The sequence below is a fragment of the Chinchilla lanigera genome, unplaced genomic scaffold (assembly GCF_000276665.1).
Source record: "Chinchilla lanigera isolate Chin_1 unplaced genomic scaffold, ChiLan1.0 scaffold00056, whole genome shotgun sequence".
Taxonomy (NCBI): Eukaryota; Metazoa; Chordata; class Mammalia; order Rodentia; family Chinchillidae; genus Chinchilla; species Chinchilla lanigera.
The window spans coordinates 3,722,579-3,745,601 of NW_004955457.1; the positions used below are offsets into that span (position 1 = coordinate 3,722,579).

The 23,023-nt window shown below is 34.7% G+C and overlaps 1 protein-coding gene across 5 annotated transcripts in view; it reads left to right on the forward strand.

Annotated features, from left to right (window-relative positions):
- Erbb4 (erb-b2 receptor tyrosine kinase 4) overlaps positions 1-23,023 on the forward strand; it is a gene marked incomplete at its 5' end in the record, with an annotated part of 1,058,248 nt that overhangs the window by 544,674 nt on the left and 490,551 nt on the right. For all 5 annotated transcript variants that reach the window (XM_005396938.2, XM_005396940.2, XM_005396937.2 and 2 more), the window contains 1 exon segment: positions 19,991-20,177. In XM_005396938.2, coding sequence (XP_005396995.1) covers positions 19,991-20,177 — 187 coding nt within the window.

The window sequence follows — 23,023 nt, forward strand, 5'->3', positions numbered from 1 at the left end:
TTTTTTAGTTTTTCTTCCGGTACTAGGAATTGAACTCATGACCTTGTGCTTGCCAGGCAGGCACTTTGCCGCTGAGTTAAACCCCCAAACCCTACAACATTTATTCAAATGTGACTATTTGAGAGTAATATTTTTGAAGGTGGTATGTATATATGGCATATACTAGTGTGCATATGTTGTGTATATTTTGTATGTATTAAATTTTATAATACAAGTTATAGTAATATTTCATACTGGTGATGCATTAAGTTTAATGCCAAGGACTTAAACTATAGTTTTTCCTTTTTCAAGCAAGTTGTTTACTTTTGCATCTGTCCTAATGTCTATAGCAGAGTCTTGGAAAAAATATTGTGAATATTGGTACAATTTTAGAAAATGTAATATTTTCAGTATAACTCTGGCCAGTGAAGTGTCTTAACATTCTGTTCCTCTTATCTTTTCCTCTTTAATTATGCAACATTATAAAAAATTATTTCATGGTAGTACAAGAGTGGTTAATTATAGGAATACAGTAAGTCATCAGCAATGGCCTTGCATTTATGCAATATAGGTAATAGTCTATGAGCAAGAATTGTGATATATTTGACATAAATTAAAGGGAATACTATAAATAAGAATAACTAAAAAATTGGTCAAAAGCATTTTGTCTGTTGCATCTGTAATAGGAAAAATCTGCTCTTATTTTCATTTTTTGCCATAAGTGACAATTAGTATTTTTATATTTAATGTAATTTGGTTCCTGAGAACAGTGTATATACCTTCTCAGGGAGAAAGGAAAATTATTTCTATAGGGGATAAAGGAAGTGTCTATAGAGCCATTTTAACCATAATATATCCAAGCTATTTTAGGCAAAAATTTTAACAGGGAATGAAAATAAAACAACGTAGAAAAATTTGCTACTGCAAAATTAGGTTAAAAAGTGGCAGTGAAAAAGAAAAAGGAAAAAGAAGAAGGGAAAGAGTGAGGGCAGGAGGGACAGAGGGAGACTGGCCTACTTATATATATTTTACCTGTATGGATAGATATTTACCTAGTCATCCACCACCCCTCCAGCCATTGCTATCAGCCTGTACATCTAGCTATTTTTCTGATTGTTCATATTTTTCAGATATGTAGTGTGAAAAATCCAGTTTAAGAAATAGATATTAATACAACAATAATAATGCAAATTGTCTTCAAAATGTGTAAATATTTTAGGTATCATACTAGTAGTACATTATCAGGCAATGTTTTCCTTCTAGGATATCCCTAAGTCAGCTTTCTAAGCAATATTATTAAATAGTTGACTCAAATTAGTAACCCAGTACCAAGATTTCTCAACGTTGGCATTAGTTATAGTTCGGACAGGATAATTCTCTGCCTGGTGGGGAGGAAGGGAGGAGAGGGCTTTCTGGAGAATTTATGCTGTCTATAGCATCCTGGATATCTACATACTGGATGCCGGTAGCAAAACCACACCCCAAGTGTGAGAGTCACGTGTATTTCCAGACATTGCTGAATGTGTTCTGGGGCCCAAAACATGCCATTAGAGAACCACTGTTTTATGCCTCTGTAAAGAATAATATAATCTGTTGTCTGTAAATACGTGTGAAATCACAGGTGTTTATAATATATTTTTAAATTAAGAATACGAAGTGCACAGAAAAATCACATGAGGCACCCTGCCTATTATTTCCTACTAGCTTTAATAGATGTACGGATATTAATATTATTTCAAAGAGTTCCAAAGTATGACAGTCTTTGCTTAGCTTCAGATAGCCAGGATTTCATACAGTGTTCGGGAATATGAGCTTCCTAGTTTGATTCCCTGTCTCGTGTAATGGCCAGCCCATGTCATGTCTTCCAGCTGTAACCTTCTTTCACTTCTTAATTCTTATTCTTCCTCAATCCCCTGTTCTAGCGCATTCCTGAAACACTTATTTTGTGTCATAAAAAATCCCCCAACATCAGATCTGTCTATTGTGTATTAACTGTCTGTCACCTCTGACCTGGCAAGAATTTTTTAACTTGTCTCTCTACAGCCACTCCATCTTCACACTGTAACCAGGGAGGTGATTGCACAAACAAAATCAACCGTAGCCTAATTTCCCTTCCTTACACTGTCACTAACTCCCCATTGCCTTCCGCAGCTCTTAGAATTCCTACATTTCCTTTTCTCAAAAATATCTGCTTGTTCTCATCACCTTATGTTCCACTCACGAGTCAGACCTGTGAACAACAACAGCCTTGACTCAGACAACATATTCTCACCGCCTGAATTGCACAGGTGTTCTTCACTAATAAATTCAGCTCCACAGGCTGAGTAGAGAGAATTGGATAGCAAGTACTGTGCCATCAGAAACTGCTTGCTTCTTATTTTCATACATCAAGTTGCAAGATGTGGAAAGCAAGGGACATCTTTATGTCCTTCTTTGTTTATACCTTTATGCCTGGTGTCAAATGCTGCACATATAACACACATACTGCACAGCTAGCAGGACAAATGAATAGTGAAAGGGATTAGAAAAGGCATACAGCATTGTAATTATTAGTTTACATCAAGAAATAGAACACTGCTAGCTACCTGAGAAACTCCATCTTAACCTCAAAAGTTTTTTTTTCCTTGAAAGTAACCACACTCTTTATTTTACATAAATTGCTTGTGCTTCTTTGTCGTTTAATCACCAAATGTCCATAGACACTATGATTTGATCTTGTATGTTTCTGAAGATTTTTATTTCTTTGAGGACTTTATTTCTTCCTTCTTCTTTTCTTCCCATTAAAATTAACCTAGTTGAAGACCTAAAGGTTTTTTGGTTTTGGGGGTTTTTGGTAGCATTTTCCTGAGCCTGGGTTGTATCAATTGTACAGTCATGGCAAAATTTTAAATTTTCCTCTGTTTTCTGTACTTCCACCAAATTGGCAGCTATAGGCAGAGGCTGTGTCATACTCATATTTAATCTCTTTGATAAAACAATTGCTGGTGGTGTGTTCCTTCAGCAGGAGGTGTCTTGTCGTCCAGAATCAACGAGTATCTGACTTTAGCCTGCTTGCAGTGAACAAGTTAGTCTGTCACTTGCATCAGGAAGATGTGAGACCCGCACGGTGCAGCAATGAACAGACACTTCAGGTCTGTGTAGATTCTCATCACCTCTCATAGCAAATCCCATGTGGGTGACTGAGAAGTAGCAAAAGGTGGACGATGCTATGGAAGATAGATTTGTGTCACAGGTCAGAAACCCTGAGCTTACAAAACACCAGTCTTACAAACAGGACTGCTAACAGATTTGTCTTCTGTCATGCCAAGGGAACTATCTTTACATTATCGCGTTGCTTAGTTTATAATAATTCATGAAAAAAATTGTCAAGAAAAACATTTGTAGAAACCATGCAGAAATTCCATGCAGAATTGTCTCCCAACAGTTTTCAGTTACTGAGTGTTTGCTTACTAGACATTTATGTTGAATACTTAGGACTACTTACTCATGAGAAATTTATGAATGGCAGTGCTCTAATTTTTAAAATTATTTTTAGAACACTTTTAGGTTTATTAGAAAATTATGAATAAAATGCAGCATTCCCTATAGCTCACACTCAGTTTTCCCTTCTGTTAATAACTTACATCAGCATGGTATATTTCTCATATAAATACTCGGATTTTAACATTTATTTCTCACTTACTGTTTTGAATACTTTATGAGGACACACTGCTTTATAGAAACTGACTATTGGTGTCCCCATGCAACTCACATGTTGAAACCTACTTCCAAGAATGGATTAGATATGAGAGCTTTGGGTGATTGGGCCACGGTAGTGACATCTTCCTGAGTGAGACTCACATTCTATTAACAGAGCTCCCAGAGAGATCCCTCCTTTGTTACAGTAGCGCAAGCAGACTAACACACTGCTTTTACTGTTGGGTAACTCACTGTTCTGACTCATATAGAAAAAAGGATGAATGCTCCATGTCCTTTTACATGCACATTTTAAAGAAAATTAATCTGTCCTTTATTATTATTTAAAATAAGCAAAGAATGTCATTTAATGTTATTACTATAAACTGATTTAAATGTATTTGATGGGTTTCAATCAGATGTAATTATTATTATTTCTGAGACTCAAATTGCTCTATCTTTTTGCCATGGCCTTAGCAGTTCATGAGAGCTACCTCATTTTCGGGTATGGTCAGAGTCTCCAGGCTCATCTTGTCCACTTTTTGCTTCAAACTCAGATTCTGAAATATGGTTTGGTTTTGTTTTGTTTTGTTTTAGCCCAAAACCACAGTCTAGGAGCTACATGCCTGGGCAACACTTAGTAAATAACCTTTTAGGGCTTAGGTAATTGCCTGTTCCTCTGCAAAAGCTTCCTTAATGTCTCTATGGCAGTTAGGTACTTCAACCTTGTTTATTCACAGGGTACTATTCTAACACTTTCTTAATGGGAATCCTTACAATAGTTCCATTGCTGTGTCATAAGGTTTTATTACCTTTTTGCTCACCATGTCTGTCTTCCACATCAGTGATGACCTACTGAGGCTCCAGGTCATGTTTCATACATCGTCATGTCTCCTTGTAATATATTCTAATTACAGTGTGTGAATGAGTGGAAAGAAAATAGACAACTTAGGGAGGTCAACGTATAGTTTTCACCTTGTGAGTAATGTATATGCTACCTTGGAAGGTACTTTGATTGTTTTGTTGAGGTTGGGTCTTGTTATGTAGCCCAAACTGGGCTTGAACTCATAGCGATCCTCCTACCTCAGAAATCCCAGCCTCCCATGTACTGGGATTACAGGCACACATCACTATGCCCAGGTCAGAGATACTATAATGATTTCTTCATGATGAACTTCCAACAAAAAGGAAAAATTGAGGCAAATAATGGATGATGAAATTGTTTACTTGAGACTACAAATTGTATACAAATATACACAATTATTCATATGTACGAATGCACTTCTCAGTAAGAAATCGTGTCAAAATAAAAGTGAAAATGCTCAGAAATGGAAGGGGATATTGTGTAAACAGAATATGTGATAATTTTAAAACAAGATAAATAAATGACATAAAATTTACAATCAATTCTGTCTAAAGAATCAAAGAAGAATTAGCTATGATCTTATGGTAAAGTTTTTTCAGGACAGACTTCCTTCTTTGGTGCCAATGCTGTGGCCCCCTAGGCAGACTGGAAATGATGAAAAAAGTTACTTCCACGAGAGTGGGATTATGTCTTCTTTTTTAGTTTTGTAGGGTTTTTTGGTATGTTTTGCTTTTTATACCACAAATCTTCAATAGCTTGAACAATACTTCTCTCTTGAAGGTAGACAATAAACATTTGAAATAAATTGTTGGATTTTTAAAGCATAGGGCCTTAAGGCCTTGTAGGGGAAAGGAAGTCAAGTTCATATTTACTAAGTACCTACTGTGTGCCAATTTTGCTGAACAGTATTGTTTATTTTCCACATTTAATGAAAACATTTTCTTACTTATTTTTAATTAAGAATCCTAGGTTCAGCTAAGTAATATGACACATTCCTCTAAGAAGCAACTTCCTAAATTTAAAGTACTTGCATTTTTTACTTCTCTTCCTGGGAAAGCTATTAGTAGTCTGGAAGTTAATCCTTTTAGGATCATTTGATAATAATTTCATTGTGAATTTATACACAGAATCTTATTTGATTTAGCATGTTTGTTTTGAAAGGTCCTTGCTTTCTTAACATCTAAGACATTGTTGATTTCAAGATCTTTAGAGAGTTTGGGAATACATTTTTGAGCAGATTTTGCCTTTAGAAATAGTGGAAGCATACTGCAGTTACTTTTAAGAAATATTCTTGCAGAACTAATGTTTGTCACAAAGAAACCATGACATATTATTAATTCACAATTTAGACTGTATTGGTGCACATTCATTTTGACAAGGAGTGATTGTCACTATAGTTTGAAAGAAATTCGGATTTTTGACATCAGGAAGAAGATCTTACTGTGTTTTTTTTGGGAGAGGTGTTATCATCTTTTTATTTTAATGTTCCTTTCACTTTTTTCAGTGTGACTTTGGACAAATTTTTCTACTTTAGTTTCTTCATCTTGAAACTGAGACGATACTTAGAGCAATGTGACCGGTAGATAACGTAGAGCACATAAAAATGTCTCACACACAGAAAATCTAAACACAAGTTAATATAATTTTAGGTATGATAAATAGCTACTTAGAAACTGATTATTTGTATAGGAATACTTAAATATGAAAGCTTTTTAATTGCTAGTGCGTAAATCGCTGGCTTCAATATTTGTTGTCCTGGTTGTTCTGCAGATGTCTTTAGAATACCAATTCTATGTCAAACCATTACGGGCATTGTAAATAACATCAGACCTTGTTGAGGGAGACGCCTGAAAAAAGCATTTGTTATTTATAAATTAATTAAGTCTTTTGTTTTGTGCTTTTGTGCTCAAATGTTTTGGCAGATAGTAAAGTGCATTCTGACATCCTGTCAAATCTTTGATACTTTGTCTCTCCTGGTTCTGAAATTGTTCACCCTTTTCATTTAAAAGTAGCAACAGCATCGCCGCAGATGTGGTCACCTCTCACTTTTGAATTCTCAGTGGCCATTTCCCATATGCTTTTGAGCAGCTGTTGTCAGACGTCATGTAGGAAAGGCCATTTCCCTCCTCTTGAATTTTGAAAGAGGGAAAAATCGCATTTATGAGAGACCTTAAACATAAAACTGACACTCTCAATTGTGGATTGAAATGGAAGCAAGCAGTTTTATCTTCCAAACTTTGTGCTGAATCATAACTATTCTTTTAGAAATGTAGAAAGACATTTTTATATGTGCTGTGTATCAAGGTCAGCACATGGAAGAAAGGTTCAGATTATAAATTCTGAAAAATAATAAAAACTAATATCATTTGCTGCTCTGATCCAGAGCTTTTTTGCAACAACAATAAAACAATTCATTTCTCAAAATATTCCTAGAAATTTTGGATCTGGCTGCTTTCACGTGATAGTCAGGCATGTCCAATCCATGCATGCAAACCTGGACAGCTAGGGATGAAGCCTTATAAGTTGGTGAACTTTTTATATATTATAGGGATACTTTTCATGGCTCTATTGTATAGAGTGTGTGGGTGACAACAGAACCCTCTATAGAAGAGGATGCACTACAGTGCTGATTCTGCCACCTGTGCTATCCACACAGTCAGTCAAAGCAAACTTTTTGTATAAGGTGAAGCTCATGCAGCAATTACTGATAATAGTATTTCAACCTACCTACACATGTGTACAGCTGTGTAGACAACTGTTTTTTGCTAGTAAATAGCCATGTACATTTTCTTATTTAATCAGCAGTCTCCAATATTTTGGAGTCTCCAATATCAGTTTCATGGAAAACAATTTTTCCATGGACATGGAGAGAGGGAAGGAGGGTTTGGGATGATTTCAGTGTATTACATTTATTGTGCACTTGATTTCTCTTATTACTACATTGTAGTATATAATGAAATAATTGTACAGCTCACTATAATGCAGAATTAAGTAAATAACATAATAAGTGGGAGACATGCAGACTAAAATAAGTGTCAGATTCTGACTTAAAACCTGCCAGGAGATGCAGCTTAACTGTCACTTGCAACTCACTGATAGGGTTTATGCATGAGTCTGTGAACAACTGGTTTATTCTGGTCTCTATGCAGTCAAACTTCTCTGCTAGTGTTAATCTGTATTTACAGTTGATCTCCAGTGCTAGCATTGTTACCTCAGCTGCACCTGAGATCATCCATCGTTATACCCTCATAAGAAGGTGCAACCTAGATTCCTCACATGTGCAGTTTACAGCAGGTTCACACCTATGAGAATTTAATGCTGCTATTGATCTTAGGGGATGCAGAGCTCAGGCAGTCATGGTAGGGATGTGGAAGAGCTGTAAAAACAAATGAAGTTTCCTTAGTTTGCCTACCACTGACTTCCTGCCACCTGACCTTGTGCACACCTGTTCACACTTGGGGGAGTTGGAAAGTTCAGTATTTAATTATAAAATATAAGCTTGTATTATTTTATAAAATAATTTATTAAGCTAAAATACTAGCTACTGTTACATAGGAAGTACAAAACGTGTCAAATAATTTTGTTATTTATCTACGATAATTACATTATGTGTATTTATATGTGGCCCAAGACAATTCCTCTTCACTTATTGCGGCCCCAGCAAGACAAGGGTTGGACACTCATGTCATAGATAATAAAACTGAAAGATAAAATATTTTACCCAACATAACACAGCTAAATGCTAGGATATGGATTTGGGCAATATGTCAGTTTTCATTAGCTGCTTTAACAAAATCTCCCAGATAGGTAGCTTAACCAAAATATTTATTTTCTAACAGTTCTGGAGCCTAGAAATTCGAGATTAAGGTGTTAGTAGGGTTGGGTTCCTCTGGGATCTTCTTCACTGGCTTGTACATGACCATTTTTGGCTTCTGTCTTTGAATTGTTTCCTGTCTGTATATGTCTAACTCCCACTTCTTTTAAGAACACCAGTCATTAGATCAGGGCTCCCACTAAAGAAGTCAGCTTAACTTAATTATCTTTTTAATGAAGCTATCTCCAAATATATTCCCGTTCTGAAGTATGGGAGTTTGTGCTTCAACATGTAATTTCAGGAGTGGATCACAATACACCTTAAAATAGACATTCTAAGGCCAAAATTTTATGTACTATGTAGGACTGATTTTCAATTAATCAGTTTTAATATCAAATGCATATGTTGTTATATCATTTACTACTGCAAAACTACACAAAATATTTGTAAATATTTGCATATTAGTTGATTGACAGTTTGTGAGGAGTACAGAAAGGTTGAATAAATTGTGCAACATCAGTAAGTAATTCAGACAAAAGATAAAGCTGAGATATGTCAGGTTGCAGCAAATTAATTTAAGTATTGGGCTGTGTTGTGCTAGCCAGTTTGTTTCTCTATGGGAGAGAATATTAATCACCACATGCACAGTATAAATAATAATTATAAAGTTTTCATTTATGTGTTTCTTCAGTTGCACAGAAGTGCTGACAACCAAAAAGTTTTGTTTGGCTCAAATTCTGTGATACCTCAAAAAAGTTTAATGCAAAGATTACAAGTAGTCTTAATACTAATTACTTATGCAGTATATCTAATTTCAGTTAAAATTTTTTTCCCAAGATCATTGGAGCTTACTGTATGTATCTTCATGTGTATAAAAATATTAGTATTATATCCTTAAATAATTGGAAAAGTATTACATAAAGTGTAAATATGACATTCAGGTTTAAAATGTAGTCCTATCTGTATAAAATCAAAGTAATGTGTTTGTGTGTGTGTGTGTATGTAATCAGGGACAATAATTTTATTTTTTTATGTATCAATACTTGAAATTGAAATATATGTAATTTTGTAAGTGTACTCATAGAATCTCAGATTTATTTCTTATAATGCTGTAAAATATTTGTGTCAATTACATTTAGTTGAGTTTTTTAAACAAAGGATTCATGAATTAGGCAGCACACAGAAATAAGGCATGTTGAAATTGCTCCTTCTAGCTACCTGACCAATCAATTTGTATAGACAGAAAAAGAAGTGCCAGAGACAAATAGCTTAGTTGAATACAGCTTCAGATTTGTTCTGTTTGGACACGGTGTGATGAGACATCTGCCTTTCATGGGTTTAGTTTGATCTTGTTGCATCATGTGATTCATTTGAGCTTAACTGCTATGATTGGAAAAAACTCGGCTACATTTTATGAGAATAAATTCTTAGTTGTAATTTGTTTTCCTACTAAATTAGGTTGCAGTACGCTATGCTGGAACTCAAAGTAGGTAGGTAGCTTTATGCCAAATTTCATTTAACTTAACAAATCTAATTCTAAAATAACAAGTCCATGGTACAGAATATATTAGTCAGATTTTGCAGGGCTCGGATACAATATCTGACACCCCTTATTTAAAGAAGAAGTTTAATATTTCTCATTGTCTCAGGAGATTGGGTCTGTGATCATCTGGCTCCAAGACAGAAACATCACGACAGAAGCACATAACAGGAACAAAGAAGCTTAGTTCATCATTGATAGGAGGCAGAGAAGGGGAACAGCACCAGAGAGGAAGGGGCGAGGCTCCATATTTAGAAACCAAAGTCATGCCTCCATGAACCTCCCCACATATACCCAGAGTGTGCTTTAATCTTCTGTGTAGCTCCTGGGCTGATCAGGTTGACACAGTTAAGCATAACTGTCACATCCTACCCTTTGCCAATTTAACAACCATAAATACATCTCCTTAAAACATCCTTAATCTCCAAATAAAAGCAAAGCCATAATTCCTCCTAACATGGTGCAAGTATCTTGCTCACAACTGGAAACATCCCTTACTAAAAATTTCAACACTTCCAGAATTTTTCAAAAGTCCGTTCTCCAATATTTTCTAGAATTTAATGGAAAATATTTTCGATGAAGTTCTTTAAAAATCATAAACAAGTTACATAATCCTAAGGTACAGCAACTTAGGGCAAAAATTCCTATTCTAAAAGGGAAAATGGAGGGATAGAAAAGAATTTGAGCAAAGCCAGATCAAAACCCAGGATGGCAAACATTAAGTCCTGTAGTTCTATATCTGGCATGAAGGGCACAAGGTGTTAAAATTTGAGTTCCAAAGAGTTCCCACCTTGCGATGTTACTGGTTTGGCTGAGGCAGCCTTTCTTTTGGGCTGGCTCCACTCACAATCTGCAGCTTTTCTAGCAAATATTTCAAGTTCCTTGCATCTATAATTCTCTGTGGTCTCCATTGCAAGTTTCACTTTATTCCCACAACTTCACACTGCCCTCTCAGGATCTTTTGTCTGACACCTCAACTTTCTTTGGAAATCTGAGTGGAAGCCTTCCTGACCCCACAGCTCTGCACTCTGCATGCCAAGGAAACCAGCATCACATGGATGATACCAAGGTTTGCTATTAGAAACAGCAGTAACCAGACCCCCTCAGATCATGGATACAGTGTCCTTTGAATATCTGAATGGCTGAGTGAAAGTCAAACGAGTCCTAAGAAACCAATGCCCTGGGAGGCCCTTCTTAAGCAGGGCTCCCAGGTTCTAGCTTCTGAAATGAAAGTTTATGTTTTTCTTCCTTTTGGCCTAAAATGAGTCCAGTCTTACCTACAGAGCAATTTTCTATTTATTCCTGTACAAAGTACTTTGTTTCTTATTAAGAATACTGATGTCTTTAGCAACTATACCTCCTTTGATCCCAGTATTACACAATTTGTTTTGGTCCAAAATTGAGCTCTGAATTTTGTCTCCAATTCTCGCTCTAAATCTGACTGAAAACAGCCAGCAACAGGCACAACCTGCATGTTTGGCTACCTGTGAATTATCTCTGATAGATCAATTACTCCACCTTCCTTAATCTGAGTTTCAGTGGAATCTCAGGGTGTGGGAAAAATGAAGACTAATTTCCAGACAGAGTGTAACACACATGGCGTCTAGCCTGATTTCCAATGGGGGTCCTTGTTCCCAACTAAAACCACCTGAGTCTCCCTTTACTCTTTGCATCCCTATCATCATTTTGATTTTCTGAGCTCCTACCAGAATTCCCAATATTACTCTGTTTTAGCATTCTAAGGCTTCTCTAACCTTCATCTCTAAACCTTTCCAAATGCCCACAAACCAGATCCAAAGGCTCTAATTCACATGATCAGATAGTATAATTGCAATGGCTCCACTCTCTATGGGTTTTCTGTATTGGTCAGATTTCTTGTCACTGGAACAAAATACCTGACATCTACACCTTTAATTTGCCTCACTGTTTCAAGGACTTAGTCCATAGTTGGCTGGTTCTAAGGCTGAACATCATGTCAAAAAGGCATGGAGGAACAAAGAAGTTTAGTTCATGGTGCCTAGAAGCACAGAAAGTAGAGCAGGGGAACAGTGCCAGTGAGGGTCCAGATATAGACCTTAAGGTCATTTTTCCATGACCGAACCAAACATATCTGGAAGAGTGCTTTAATTTACTGGGCAGCTCTCAAACCAATCAAGTTGACACATTAAGTTTAGCTGTCACATAGAGTCATGGTAAGGTCAGGAGATGGATGACCAATTGGAAATATAGACATGAGAGGGACTATTAAGAACTCTCCAGCCATCTTCGAAAAAATATAAAGAACAATGAAAATGATGGCTTCTTCTGGAAAGGTGCTTTAAGTATTTCTCTTTTCAGTGACACTAGAGGTGTTCACTACTAAGAAGTCATGGGTCAGTAGATGGCTGAGGAATCAGAGATGAGTGAATAGCTGATAGACTGAGAATTCTGGAAGCACTAGCACCTGAGGGACTGATATTCATTGAGAGTTAGAAATTTTACTGAGATGGCTTGGAACAAGTTTTCTATCCCTTCCTTGTTCTTGCCTGCTGAGTATAATGAGTATGAGTTCTACTCTACTGCAGTCAGATTCATGACATTTCACATTACTCTATTTTTCCAAATCTAATTAGTTCGGACTTTGAGTAGCTGTTTGCCAGAGTGGCATAAGCATTGGAGTTTTAAACAGTGGGAGAACTGAAAGTAAATTTTCAAAGTGAAACACACTATCTCTGTAAGTAGTAGGACTATGGCATGTCTGTTACATGCTTATTAATTTTTCCTCATATACTTCTTAATATTATGTCATAGCTAAGAATGGTCTCTGCTTTAGATATCCCAAGACACACTAGGAGTGACAGTAACAGAAATTAATTTCAGAGGGAAATTTAATTGAAAACCTTACTGATTCAGAGGCTATGCTACTACATTTGTCACCATCAGAGAGCACAGAAATCCTGTAGCCATGGCCAACAGAGGGGTCACTATCCTGTCTATACTCCCTCAACCCTCCACCAGAATTCTTTCCTCCTTTCTCTTCTTTGTGATACTACAGATTTATGTACATTCAAGTCAAATGACTAAAGTAATCACTTTTATATTTGTGGACGTCCTATATGATGGAGTATATTAGTATTTTTTCTGAATTATGTCCAGTTTAATATTAGTACATAGGACACTGGGTTAGAATTTAAGAATTCAGAGCTATATCAACTCATTACAGAAGATTTTAGCAAAATAGGTATATTTCAAATAGATGCTTACATTTAAAAAACAATAAATACCAAATATGGATTTGATGGATAATTTGAGTAGGAAAATAATCTAGGAAACAATTTTACACTCTTAGCCTAGGATATGTAATTGCTTTTAATAAGTATAAAATTGTTCCTGAACCTTGATTAAATATGTATTCAGAAATTGTGAGATACTACAATCACTCTACATCTCAAGATAGATGAAGAAACATTTAAGGAGCTATTATACCTTTCCACAAAGGATTAGTTTTTAGAAAACCAGTTGAAAAAGAAAATGAATTATAACAATTAATAGTTGCTTAAAGATTTGTGAAATTAGCTGGGGATATAACTCAGCGGCATAGCACCTGCCTGGCAAGCATGAAGTCCTAAGTTTGATTTCTGGTACCAAAAGAAAAAAAAGTTGTGAAATTAAATACATACAAATTTAAAAAGGCAAAAGAGACTTTTCTGGAATGATCTGCAGATAATAATATAACCTGATGAGCTAATAAAATCTCATTTAATATTGAAATAGCATTCATTGAAATGACCAAGAAGTTTGTATGTACAGATTTTACATTCTGTATAAATTATTTGACCATAAGATGGTTATTAATTTTTTTCAATTAGAAAAGAAGTCCTGTTTTTGTCACTAGACATATCTAATATACTATAAGAAGTTGATCACGTTGTTCATTTTCTTTACTTCTTATTTTCCATCATTCTATGCTGTGAGGCAAATAAGTTGTCTCTTGTGTTAGAACAGTTTTGAAACATTGAGAGTTTTAATAATCTTCAGTTGTATTTACTCTCTGAAAAAAGCAGATATAGACGCATACATTGACGATGGAAATCAATCAGCTTTACTGAGCAGAAATGTACTCTGTGTGGAGGAAGATATGTCTTTAGATAGGCATTCCAGCTTCAGTTGACAAAGTATACAGAGTTTCTGGGGATAAACTATCACTGAGTCAAAATTCAAGTCAAGAATTTCTCTTTGTAGGACATTCTGATGACTTCCATTTACTACTGTGGTCCATGGGCACAAATCATGATTATATTGTTCAAGGAATGGTTTTCACTAGGAGTAAGCTCATAAAATCGTTTTCCGAGAAAAACAGTATCTACAAAGACCTTAAGTATTGCTTCCCACCTTTCAATTTCACTTTATTCAACAGTCAAGGATGAGTGTTTGTTCAATGCTAGGGTCTACATAGAGAGTTGTTACACACACACACACACACACACACACACACACACACACGGAGTATAAACAGCTTTGCAAACTTCTGGAATAAACTGTAAGTTGCATTGGTGATACAGAAACATTCTGAAGATTTCAAAACAGAGAAATTCAAAAATAACAGTTCTTATATAATGCTTTTATTACTATTTTATTTTCACCCAACTGTTCTCAGACAGTTCATCTGTCTGAATGTGATCAGATATACTTATACAGGCTAACATCTCTTAAACACTTATCATTTCCTATAAACTTTTTATATTATTCAGTTCTTACAATGGCTTTCTAGTAGAGATATTGCTATCTCTTTTTACAAGGAAACTAAAGACCATTGAGGTTTAACAAATTGATCAAATTCATACAGTTACTAAATAAAAAGGTTAGGTTCTGAGGCCAACCTAGCCTGGCAGACAAACCCACATCTCCTACCATTGTAACTTTATATTGTACTTCCATAAGCTTAAAAGATGTTTCCATTTCCAAATAAAGTTCTGAGACAGCTAAAATGTTATGTTACTTATAGTCTTTCTGGTAGCTGAAAGGAGAGGAACATGAATAGTTGACATCTTTATCTGGCCTCATCAGATATCGTAACACTGAATTTACACTTTTGGATCTCTTCACTTTTTAACCAGATCTGCCAATATTGGCTCAAACCATATTATTGACTTTTTTGGCATTAAGCCATCCTACTATTGTAGGATGTTTTGTTGTTTCCTGCAAATTTATTTTCAGTCAGTAGCGATTAGGTGTCATATTCTACTGTAGAATTTCCTTTAGGGATATTTTGAAATGTTTGTACACAGAAAGGTTTTAAAAAAAGATTAAAAATGTGATTATAGGATATAGAAAACAGAAAGAGAACTCGAAATTAAGGGGTCTTGTGTTGCTTTTAGATATTAGAACTAGGTATGTGTGTTCTGTAATTTTTTTAAAAATTCTCTGATTCCTTGAGTCCTTTTAGACATAAAAGATCAGAGAAACAAATCCTGGATTGAGGGATTTGTGATCATCTTTTATTTCCAGTTATGTGCATTATTTTTTGGGTAGGACAAAGGGATGCAAGGCATAAAGTGAACAGGATCTTCAGTATCATTATCAAATGATTCACTGTGAACATTCTTATGGCGGGGTTTGTTCAAAACGCCATGAAACTGAAAAATAATTAAGACCCCAAAACTACAATACATATTGTGAAAGGGAAAAAAAACTGCTCAAAAATAAAGAACAACATGTAAATATATATATGATAGATAAGATAGTTATACTACTGACTTCTTTTAGTTTGTTGAAAAAAAATTGTGCTTATATTGTTTGATCAATTGTGCATGCCTACATTTTGTAATCTAAGCAACTAATTTGAAGATAATATATTAAGCATTGTTAATCTCCTATTATTTTCTTTTGAAATTCTGTATTTTTTTTCTTTTTTTCTCTTTAAAATAAAAAAATGCTCATGTGTTCCCAGTATTGAAATATAATATTGTCCAGTGTTCATGTCACAAAATATATTTATTGAGTTAATATTTAATTTACACATACTATTGCTTCATGACCAAGGAATAATACATAGTATGATCATGAAAGGGACTCAATTTGAGCACCAAACTCTCAACTGTAACATACCAAAGTCCCTACAAAGAGTAACTGTTGCTTTTAATCTGACTCTGTAAAAGGTAACAAAAGTGTTTCTAAGAATAATTTAACACCTGCTCTAGAATGAAAAATGTATTCATTTTACAAACAATACAAACATAAATACATTAATGTGTGAATGCAAAATATTCTTAGCTCTACTGTACATATATATTTTTATGGCTAGGCGTGCTTGGAGCTTCCTCTTTGATATTAGTTGATCTTACTCTGTGTTCAGTGTTGTTCTTGGAGCTAACCTATCACATATACTAGAGCCCTTAATATTTGTAGTTTTATTTGCAGCTTCTGCTCAAGTTTGGCGGAAAATACACACCAAGTGCATATTTGTAACAATTGATAGCCAGAAAGAATTCTCCACCTAACAAATTTTGTATAACTGCTACTTAACATTGCTTCTTTCTCGTAAACCATTTCTTTTGGCTGAGTGCTTCATCTATATTCTCTCTCCCAACATCATCCACACTAGCACTGCCCTGTTGGTGTATACCAATGTCTTTTTACAGGTTTTGATAGGAATAGTCACTTCCTAAATGGGGTTAGAAGAATGAGAGAAAGAATGTTGGCTGTTCTGGCATATTCTAGGGAAGGATTTGATATAGCCTCAACCTCTGAGGTTCAGTTTAGAGCAATCATCGTGGCCTGGAGCACTTAACACTTCAAATATAAAAGTTAAACAATAAACTATTTTTATAAAATTACTTTTATAATGAATGAACACATTTTACTTCTGAGATTGTATGATGCCAGAATATATTTTTATCTACCTCCTAACAACTCAAAGAATTAATACTTGATCCAGTGGAAAAAAAACTGATGAAAAAATTGTAGTGCTGTAGATCTCCTATGAAAAAGTGAAATATCAAGTAAGCTGTGGTATCCAAAACTGCATGCCACTGCTGATTTTTACTTTTTCTTTTGCATTGGGCATTCATCTCTTTACTCCAGACACTGTCCTCGATGCCCATGGTTGCTCAGATTTCCTCACTGATGCCAACTATGAGTCATTTTAGACATCTTTGTCTCTTCCTTTTCATTTTTCCTCTGATAGGATTCTACTCTCCTGGGTGATTATTGCAGTATGCGTGAGTGTAATAATTGTGAGGCCTGGGCAAGACCATAGATGGAGTCTCAAATATTTTATGCCTACATTAGTTAATCATTTTATGTATTCAATATTGTTCATGGATCAAATCTATTTCAATACTGAAAAACTTCTGCTCACATGGGGTCCAAAAGCCATGCCAAAGGGCACATCATTATCAATTAAAAGCTACAAAAATTTCTTCCTGTGCAAAAATAGTGCACAACTGTTAGTAACATTGTTTCCTTGCTCATAAACATTTTCTTTATAATAGAATTATCATTCTCAAGCAGGAATTATTAAATACAATACTTTATCTTCCTACTATGACAAAAAATTTGCAGTAATCTGGATGGTCAGCTCCAGGGTTAATTTTAGGGCTCCTTAGGAATGTGGTATGACATAAGGAAAAATAGCCTCCAGCATGTAGCCTCTTTTCCACCCTGTTCTGTCCTAAATTGTGAATGATCTGTATGAAAGCAAGTAGAAACACTGGCCCCTCATCTAAAATCTGCATACTTACACTTTAAACTGATATGACTGGTTCTCCAATCCTTCCTAGATGTGTGAGTATTGACTTCATGTTCCTCTGTTGAGGGGACAGAGAGGAAGATGATTCTACAGGCTCTGAATAGCTGTGACTATTCAGGAATCACAAGCCTTGGAGTATGAAATGAAATGCAGACTCAGTGAATATATTACTTGAATTCACAGACTGCCTAGTGGCAGACATAGCCAGAAAAAGGCCAAAGTGATGTTATGGGTGATGCACTGTGTCAACTTGAGGAGTCTAGAGTCTTGGCTAAGTGACTCAACAGTTCTACATCCTGGGGTGAAAAGGACACACTCTTCCTGCTGTAGGATGTTTTTTGGTATTCATCCTGAGCCTGTGCAAGAGGAGGGCACTGAGATGGTGTGGGTGTGGGTGGACAGCCAGCATACAATGTAAGGGAGGAAAAGAGTTTTGCTCCCCATCCCCCTTTTGGCTCTTGTTGCTTTTGCTGTCTTCTGATAAATTGTTGCCCTCTGCCATGTGCCACTCTGCCTTGGAGCCAGCTGTTTATAGACTGAAACCTCCACAAACTGTGAGCTAAATATAACTTTCCTTCTTTAATTCTCCGTGTCAGGTATTTTGTCTCAGCAATGAAAGGAAAGTAACTAAAACAGTGTGCAAGAAACACTTGAGCACTTGAAACTTCTTCTTTTGAGTTTTTGACTTTTGTTAGCATATTCTTGCAGGGCATAATGATTGCATTCATTGTAGGTTGTTGCTACAGGTACTCAACACATTTGTTCTTTCCCCTTCCCTCCACCCCCTTTCATTTTGCCAGCATCATATTCACTTATAAGACCTTATAAAGTTAATTATATATATATATATAGATAGATTAAAAGCAGACAGATAAGTAAACAACATGTAAATGCATAAGACAATTGCATTAGTTCAAGGTAAACTTTTAGAGAAATTGTCCCCATTGCTACTAGCTTGAGCATAGAGATCAGGAGTAGGTACAGGTAACTCTGTTGCAATAACTCATATGAGAAACAATGGTGGGTCAGGTCCTAGCAACAGACAGAAATGGTTGAATTCTTGATCATTTTGCAAAGACAACAAATAGAATGGATCACATCTGCTGCATGAATTCTTGATCATTTTTCAAAGACAACAAATAGAATGGATCACATTTGCTGCATGAGGGAGATGAACCTATTGTTTTGACTTGAAAACCAGGATGGATTAACCTCAACTAAGATATGTAAGACTGATGTAGGGATGGCAATGAAAGATCCGTTTTTTATAGGTGTAGCTGAAAAGAATATTAGTCATGCAAATGGAAGTAAATCTTTGTAGATAAGGAGGGGAAGAGGGGCAAAAGGGAGAGGAGTAGTTTAGGGAAAAAAGGAATCAAGATATATCTATAAAGGAACAAATTCCCTGTGATGAGTATGATCATTATGTATATCTAAATTGTACCAATAAAGTTAATAAAAAAGAGGATACTGAGTAGGCTGTTGGATTTATAAGTCTAGGGTTTAAGGGAGAGAGTAGAGAGAAACATTTGGAGATCGCCAAATTTGAAGCAGTATAAGATTCCTAAGGGGGTGAGAGTAAATACAGAAAAAAGATGAACACTGGTGTTTCTGGGATACTTCAGCACCTTTGAATTATTTTTGTTTTTTCATTTGATTAATATATACTGGCATAACTTTTGTGATCATTTTGATCATTTTACTAGATGATAACTCTAGATAAAACTTACAATCTTATGACAGTTTTGTTTAAAATACCTCATTGGCTTTCAAGTAATTGATATAAACAATTAAATTTAAATATTAGTAAAAATAAAAAATGTGGTATAATGAGTTTAGAGATAATAAGTTTTTAACACATGCTGTTTATAAATATGTACCCCAGAGATATACAGACCTAATATTCTTTGATAAATACAGCACTAAACAGAAACATGGCCATTTAAAATCTGTACGAAAGTCTACAAATTATGCAGCAGTGTTTTATATGCAATAAGTTTACCAACTTGCTATTCAATGTAAAGGTTGATTGATGGTTATGTGTCCTTACGGAACAGTACTCGGCCTGTGAATGAGACTATATTCCTTTGACTGTATTCCAACCTCAGGTATGAGAAGTGCCTCACACAGCAAAATCCATTGTTTTATTTTTTGCACATCATCAGCTTTTTAAAAATACTTCAAAAAAGATTCTGCCCCTTTCACATCATGTATTACACTCCAATATGAATGTGACTATGTTGTAGAATGAGAATATAGTGTGTAGATTAGTGTATTAAGTTAAAAACCAAAAATTAGAGCTAAATTCATTTAATTTAAATGACTATATACATATACTGACAAATGGTTGCACTGTTTTAACACAGGAAATTGTTTGTGTCTTTTCAGTCCATCCGAGAAGTCACAGGCTATGTACTAGTGGCTCTTAACCAGTTTCGTTACCTGCCTTTGGAGAACTTACGGATTATTCGTGGGACAAAACTTTATGAAGACAGATATGCCTTGGCGATATTTCTCAACTATAGAAAAGATGGAAACTTTGGACTTCAGGAACTTGGACTAAAGAACTTGACAGGTAAGGAATATTTCACAAATAACAAATATACATTTACTATAAAGATAATATACAGTGTTACTGTGGGATGTGTAAAATAAGGAACACTTCAAAACATTTAAATATCTGCTATTTATTGATTTTTATGAGAAATGCTGCCTATGCTTTTATTCACAGATTTTCTAAGTGCAGCTTGAAAGATACCATAATAGTATATCTCAGCTGAACAGAAATAAACTCTAAGGTACTGTTCAGTGACTGAAAACTAAGATATGAAGCTGGTTTAAGAAAGCTTTTGGTGGACTCAGCTGAACAGTGGACCATATCATGAAATCTCTTCAAAAACATCACAGCTCTCACTCTTGTGAAAGCTTCGTAATACCTAAAACTTTATATTTCATTCAGTTAATCTTCAGGGTTTTTGTTTTACACAATCACAAAAAATTTGAGAAATATCTCATTTTTCTAATTTCTCTCATTCAGTGGCTGATTAAGTGTCGTAAAGCAATTCTTTCTTGAAATGCTTCAATATCGAGTTACTTTTTCTCTTAAGGTTTAAGATACATAATGCTAGCAGTCTACAATTATTATGGCGATAATGTCTTATCAGTTTATATAGTTCATAGTTCATAAAGGATCTGATGGAAGAATTTTTGGCATGATGTTTCTTATGAATTTTACCATGTGCCCTATAAGAAGGAGTATTATTTAACCACAGTGAAAATGATCTATATATTTTGCATCCAAAATATAGTAATTTTATATGAATTTTGATCCCACTGTGTAGTAATGTTCCCAGACAATGAAAATTAGATATGTTAGAACTATTGTCTTATTAAAATAGTAAATAGAAGGCCAGGTTAACAAGATTTTCAAATTATTGATATTGCTTGTTCTTCTACATTAATAATGAGTATAAAATGTACATTTTAAAACTGGAAATAGCTTCATAGTCTGATATATGAGATAAAATTGGGATATTGGGGGTGAAGAAAGGAATGCTGATTATATTATTTATTTAGGACATGATCACTATAAAAGTGATGAAATAATGGTAAATGCAAATGGTTCAGAATTTAGAGATTCCTTCATAAACATGTTATTTTCTTTCTTTCAAAGATAGCCTCTATTGAGGATTGTTTTACTAAATTGCTACTTACAAATAAATAATGATAGAAGGAAAAATTTTGGAAATGATATGGGTAAAAAATTTTGAATGATTGAAATTAGGAATCTAAAAATAATATAGTCCAGTAAAAATTTGAATAGGAAGCATTGTGTTTTTTTCTTCCTTTTCTCTAATTAGAAGAAGAATATGTTTCTCTGAAATATTTTATACTTGAGTCCCATTTTTATTCTACAAAATGTGCTATTTTAACAATTTTCCATATATTAAAATAGTCTTCAAAGAGTTGTCACATGTATTTCCACATCTAAAATCAGTATTACTAAAATATTGAAATCTATGCCAGTTTTAAACATACCTCAACTATTGAGTAAATTCTCATGTATTAATTATGATTATAGCTCTTGCTTAAAAATTATCTTACCAAAATATAACATAACTATTTCAAAAATATTGTTGTATTTTCTCTGTCAGAATCTCTGATGATATTTTCTAGTGCAGTTTGACAGATGGATAATTAATTAATGATTATGAGTTTATTGCTTAGAAAAATCTATATTTATTAGATTTTTTTATTTATTGTTAATTTCTATTTGAACATGAGTTAAAGAACTGTGCAATAAAATAAAAATGAAAAGCTAGACTAATTTGGAAATTTTCTCAGAGGTTTTACATATTATATATTTGAAAATTATATGCCAAAATTATTCTGTAAGAGGGAGTCTAGTATTATGAAATTTAATTTAGGTAATATGATACTAACTTCAATTTTTACAGTCATAAGTTACATAGCAAACATAAATGTATTTGTGTGCAAGAATATGTAAGGAAGAAGGACAAAATACACCTGTTTATAAGAAAAAGAATTTGGGGAAACTTTTAACATAATATCTTAAAAATCTACATATTCTAGATGGCTTGGTTAAGGTTACAAATGTACACTGAAATTTGCTTCAAGTGGGAGTGATTTTGGAAGGATGGTTTACTTTAAGTTGGAAGGATGTTTACTCTAAGTTGCTTGTTTATGTGCTACATACAGCAAGCTGATAATTAAAAACAACACTCTGTACTAAGTGTAAGGCCACTTCGCTGGTCCTAATTACAGGCTTAATAGAAAACCTGCTTAGTCAGCTATCTCACTACACTAACCTCACATAGTGTATCACATTTTTGACTCAGTTCTTAAAGGACCAGCAATATCAACAAAGAAACACAAGTTGGGCCTCAGCTGAGACCCACGGAGTGAGAAACTCGGGATTGGGGCCCAGTGAAGGGTTTTAAGTTTCCCTCGAGTGACTCTGATTACTAAAGTCTGAGAAACACTATATTCTCATTGACTAAAGGTATGTTACCAAGAAATACTAGCACACTATTGAGTTAGCCTCTGCATACTTAAATGACAAAAATAATTTTCATTCATTTATCATGTTATAGAGGAGAAAGGACAGGACTAGATAAGTTTTTGAATGATAAGAAACATACTGTAAGGCCAGGCATGGTGGCGCACACCTATAATCCCAGTACTCAGGAGGCTGAGGCAGGAGGATTGTTGTGAGTTCAGAACCAGCTTGGGATGCAAATGAGCTCAAGGCCAGCCTGTACTGCATAGCAAGACCCTGTCTCAAAAAGACAAACAAAATGAAACAAAAATAAAATAAAATCCCAGGGATATAGCTCAGCAGCATAAGTGTTTGCTTGGTAAACCTGAGGTCATGAGGTTGATTCCCAGTACAAAAAAAAA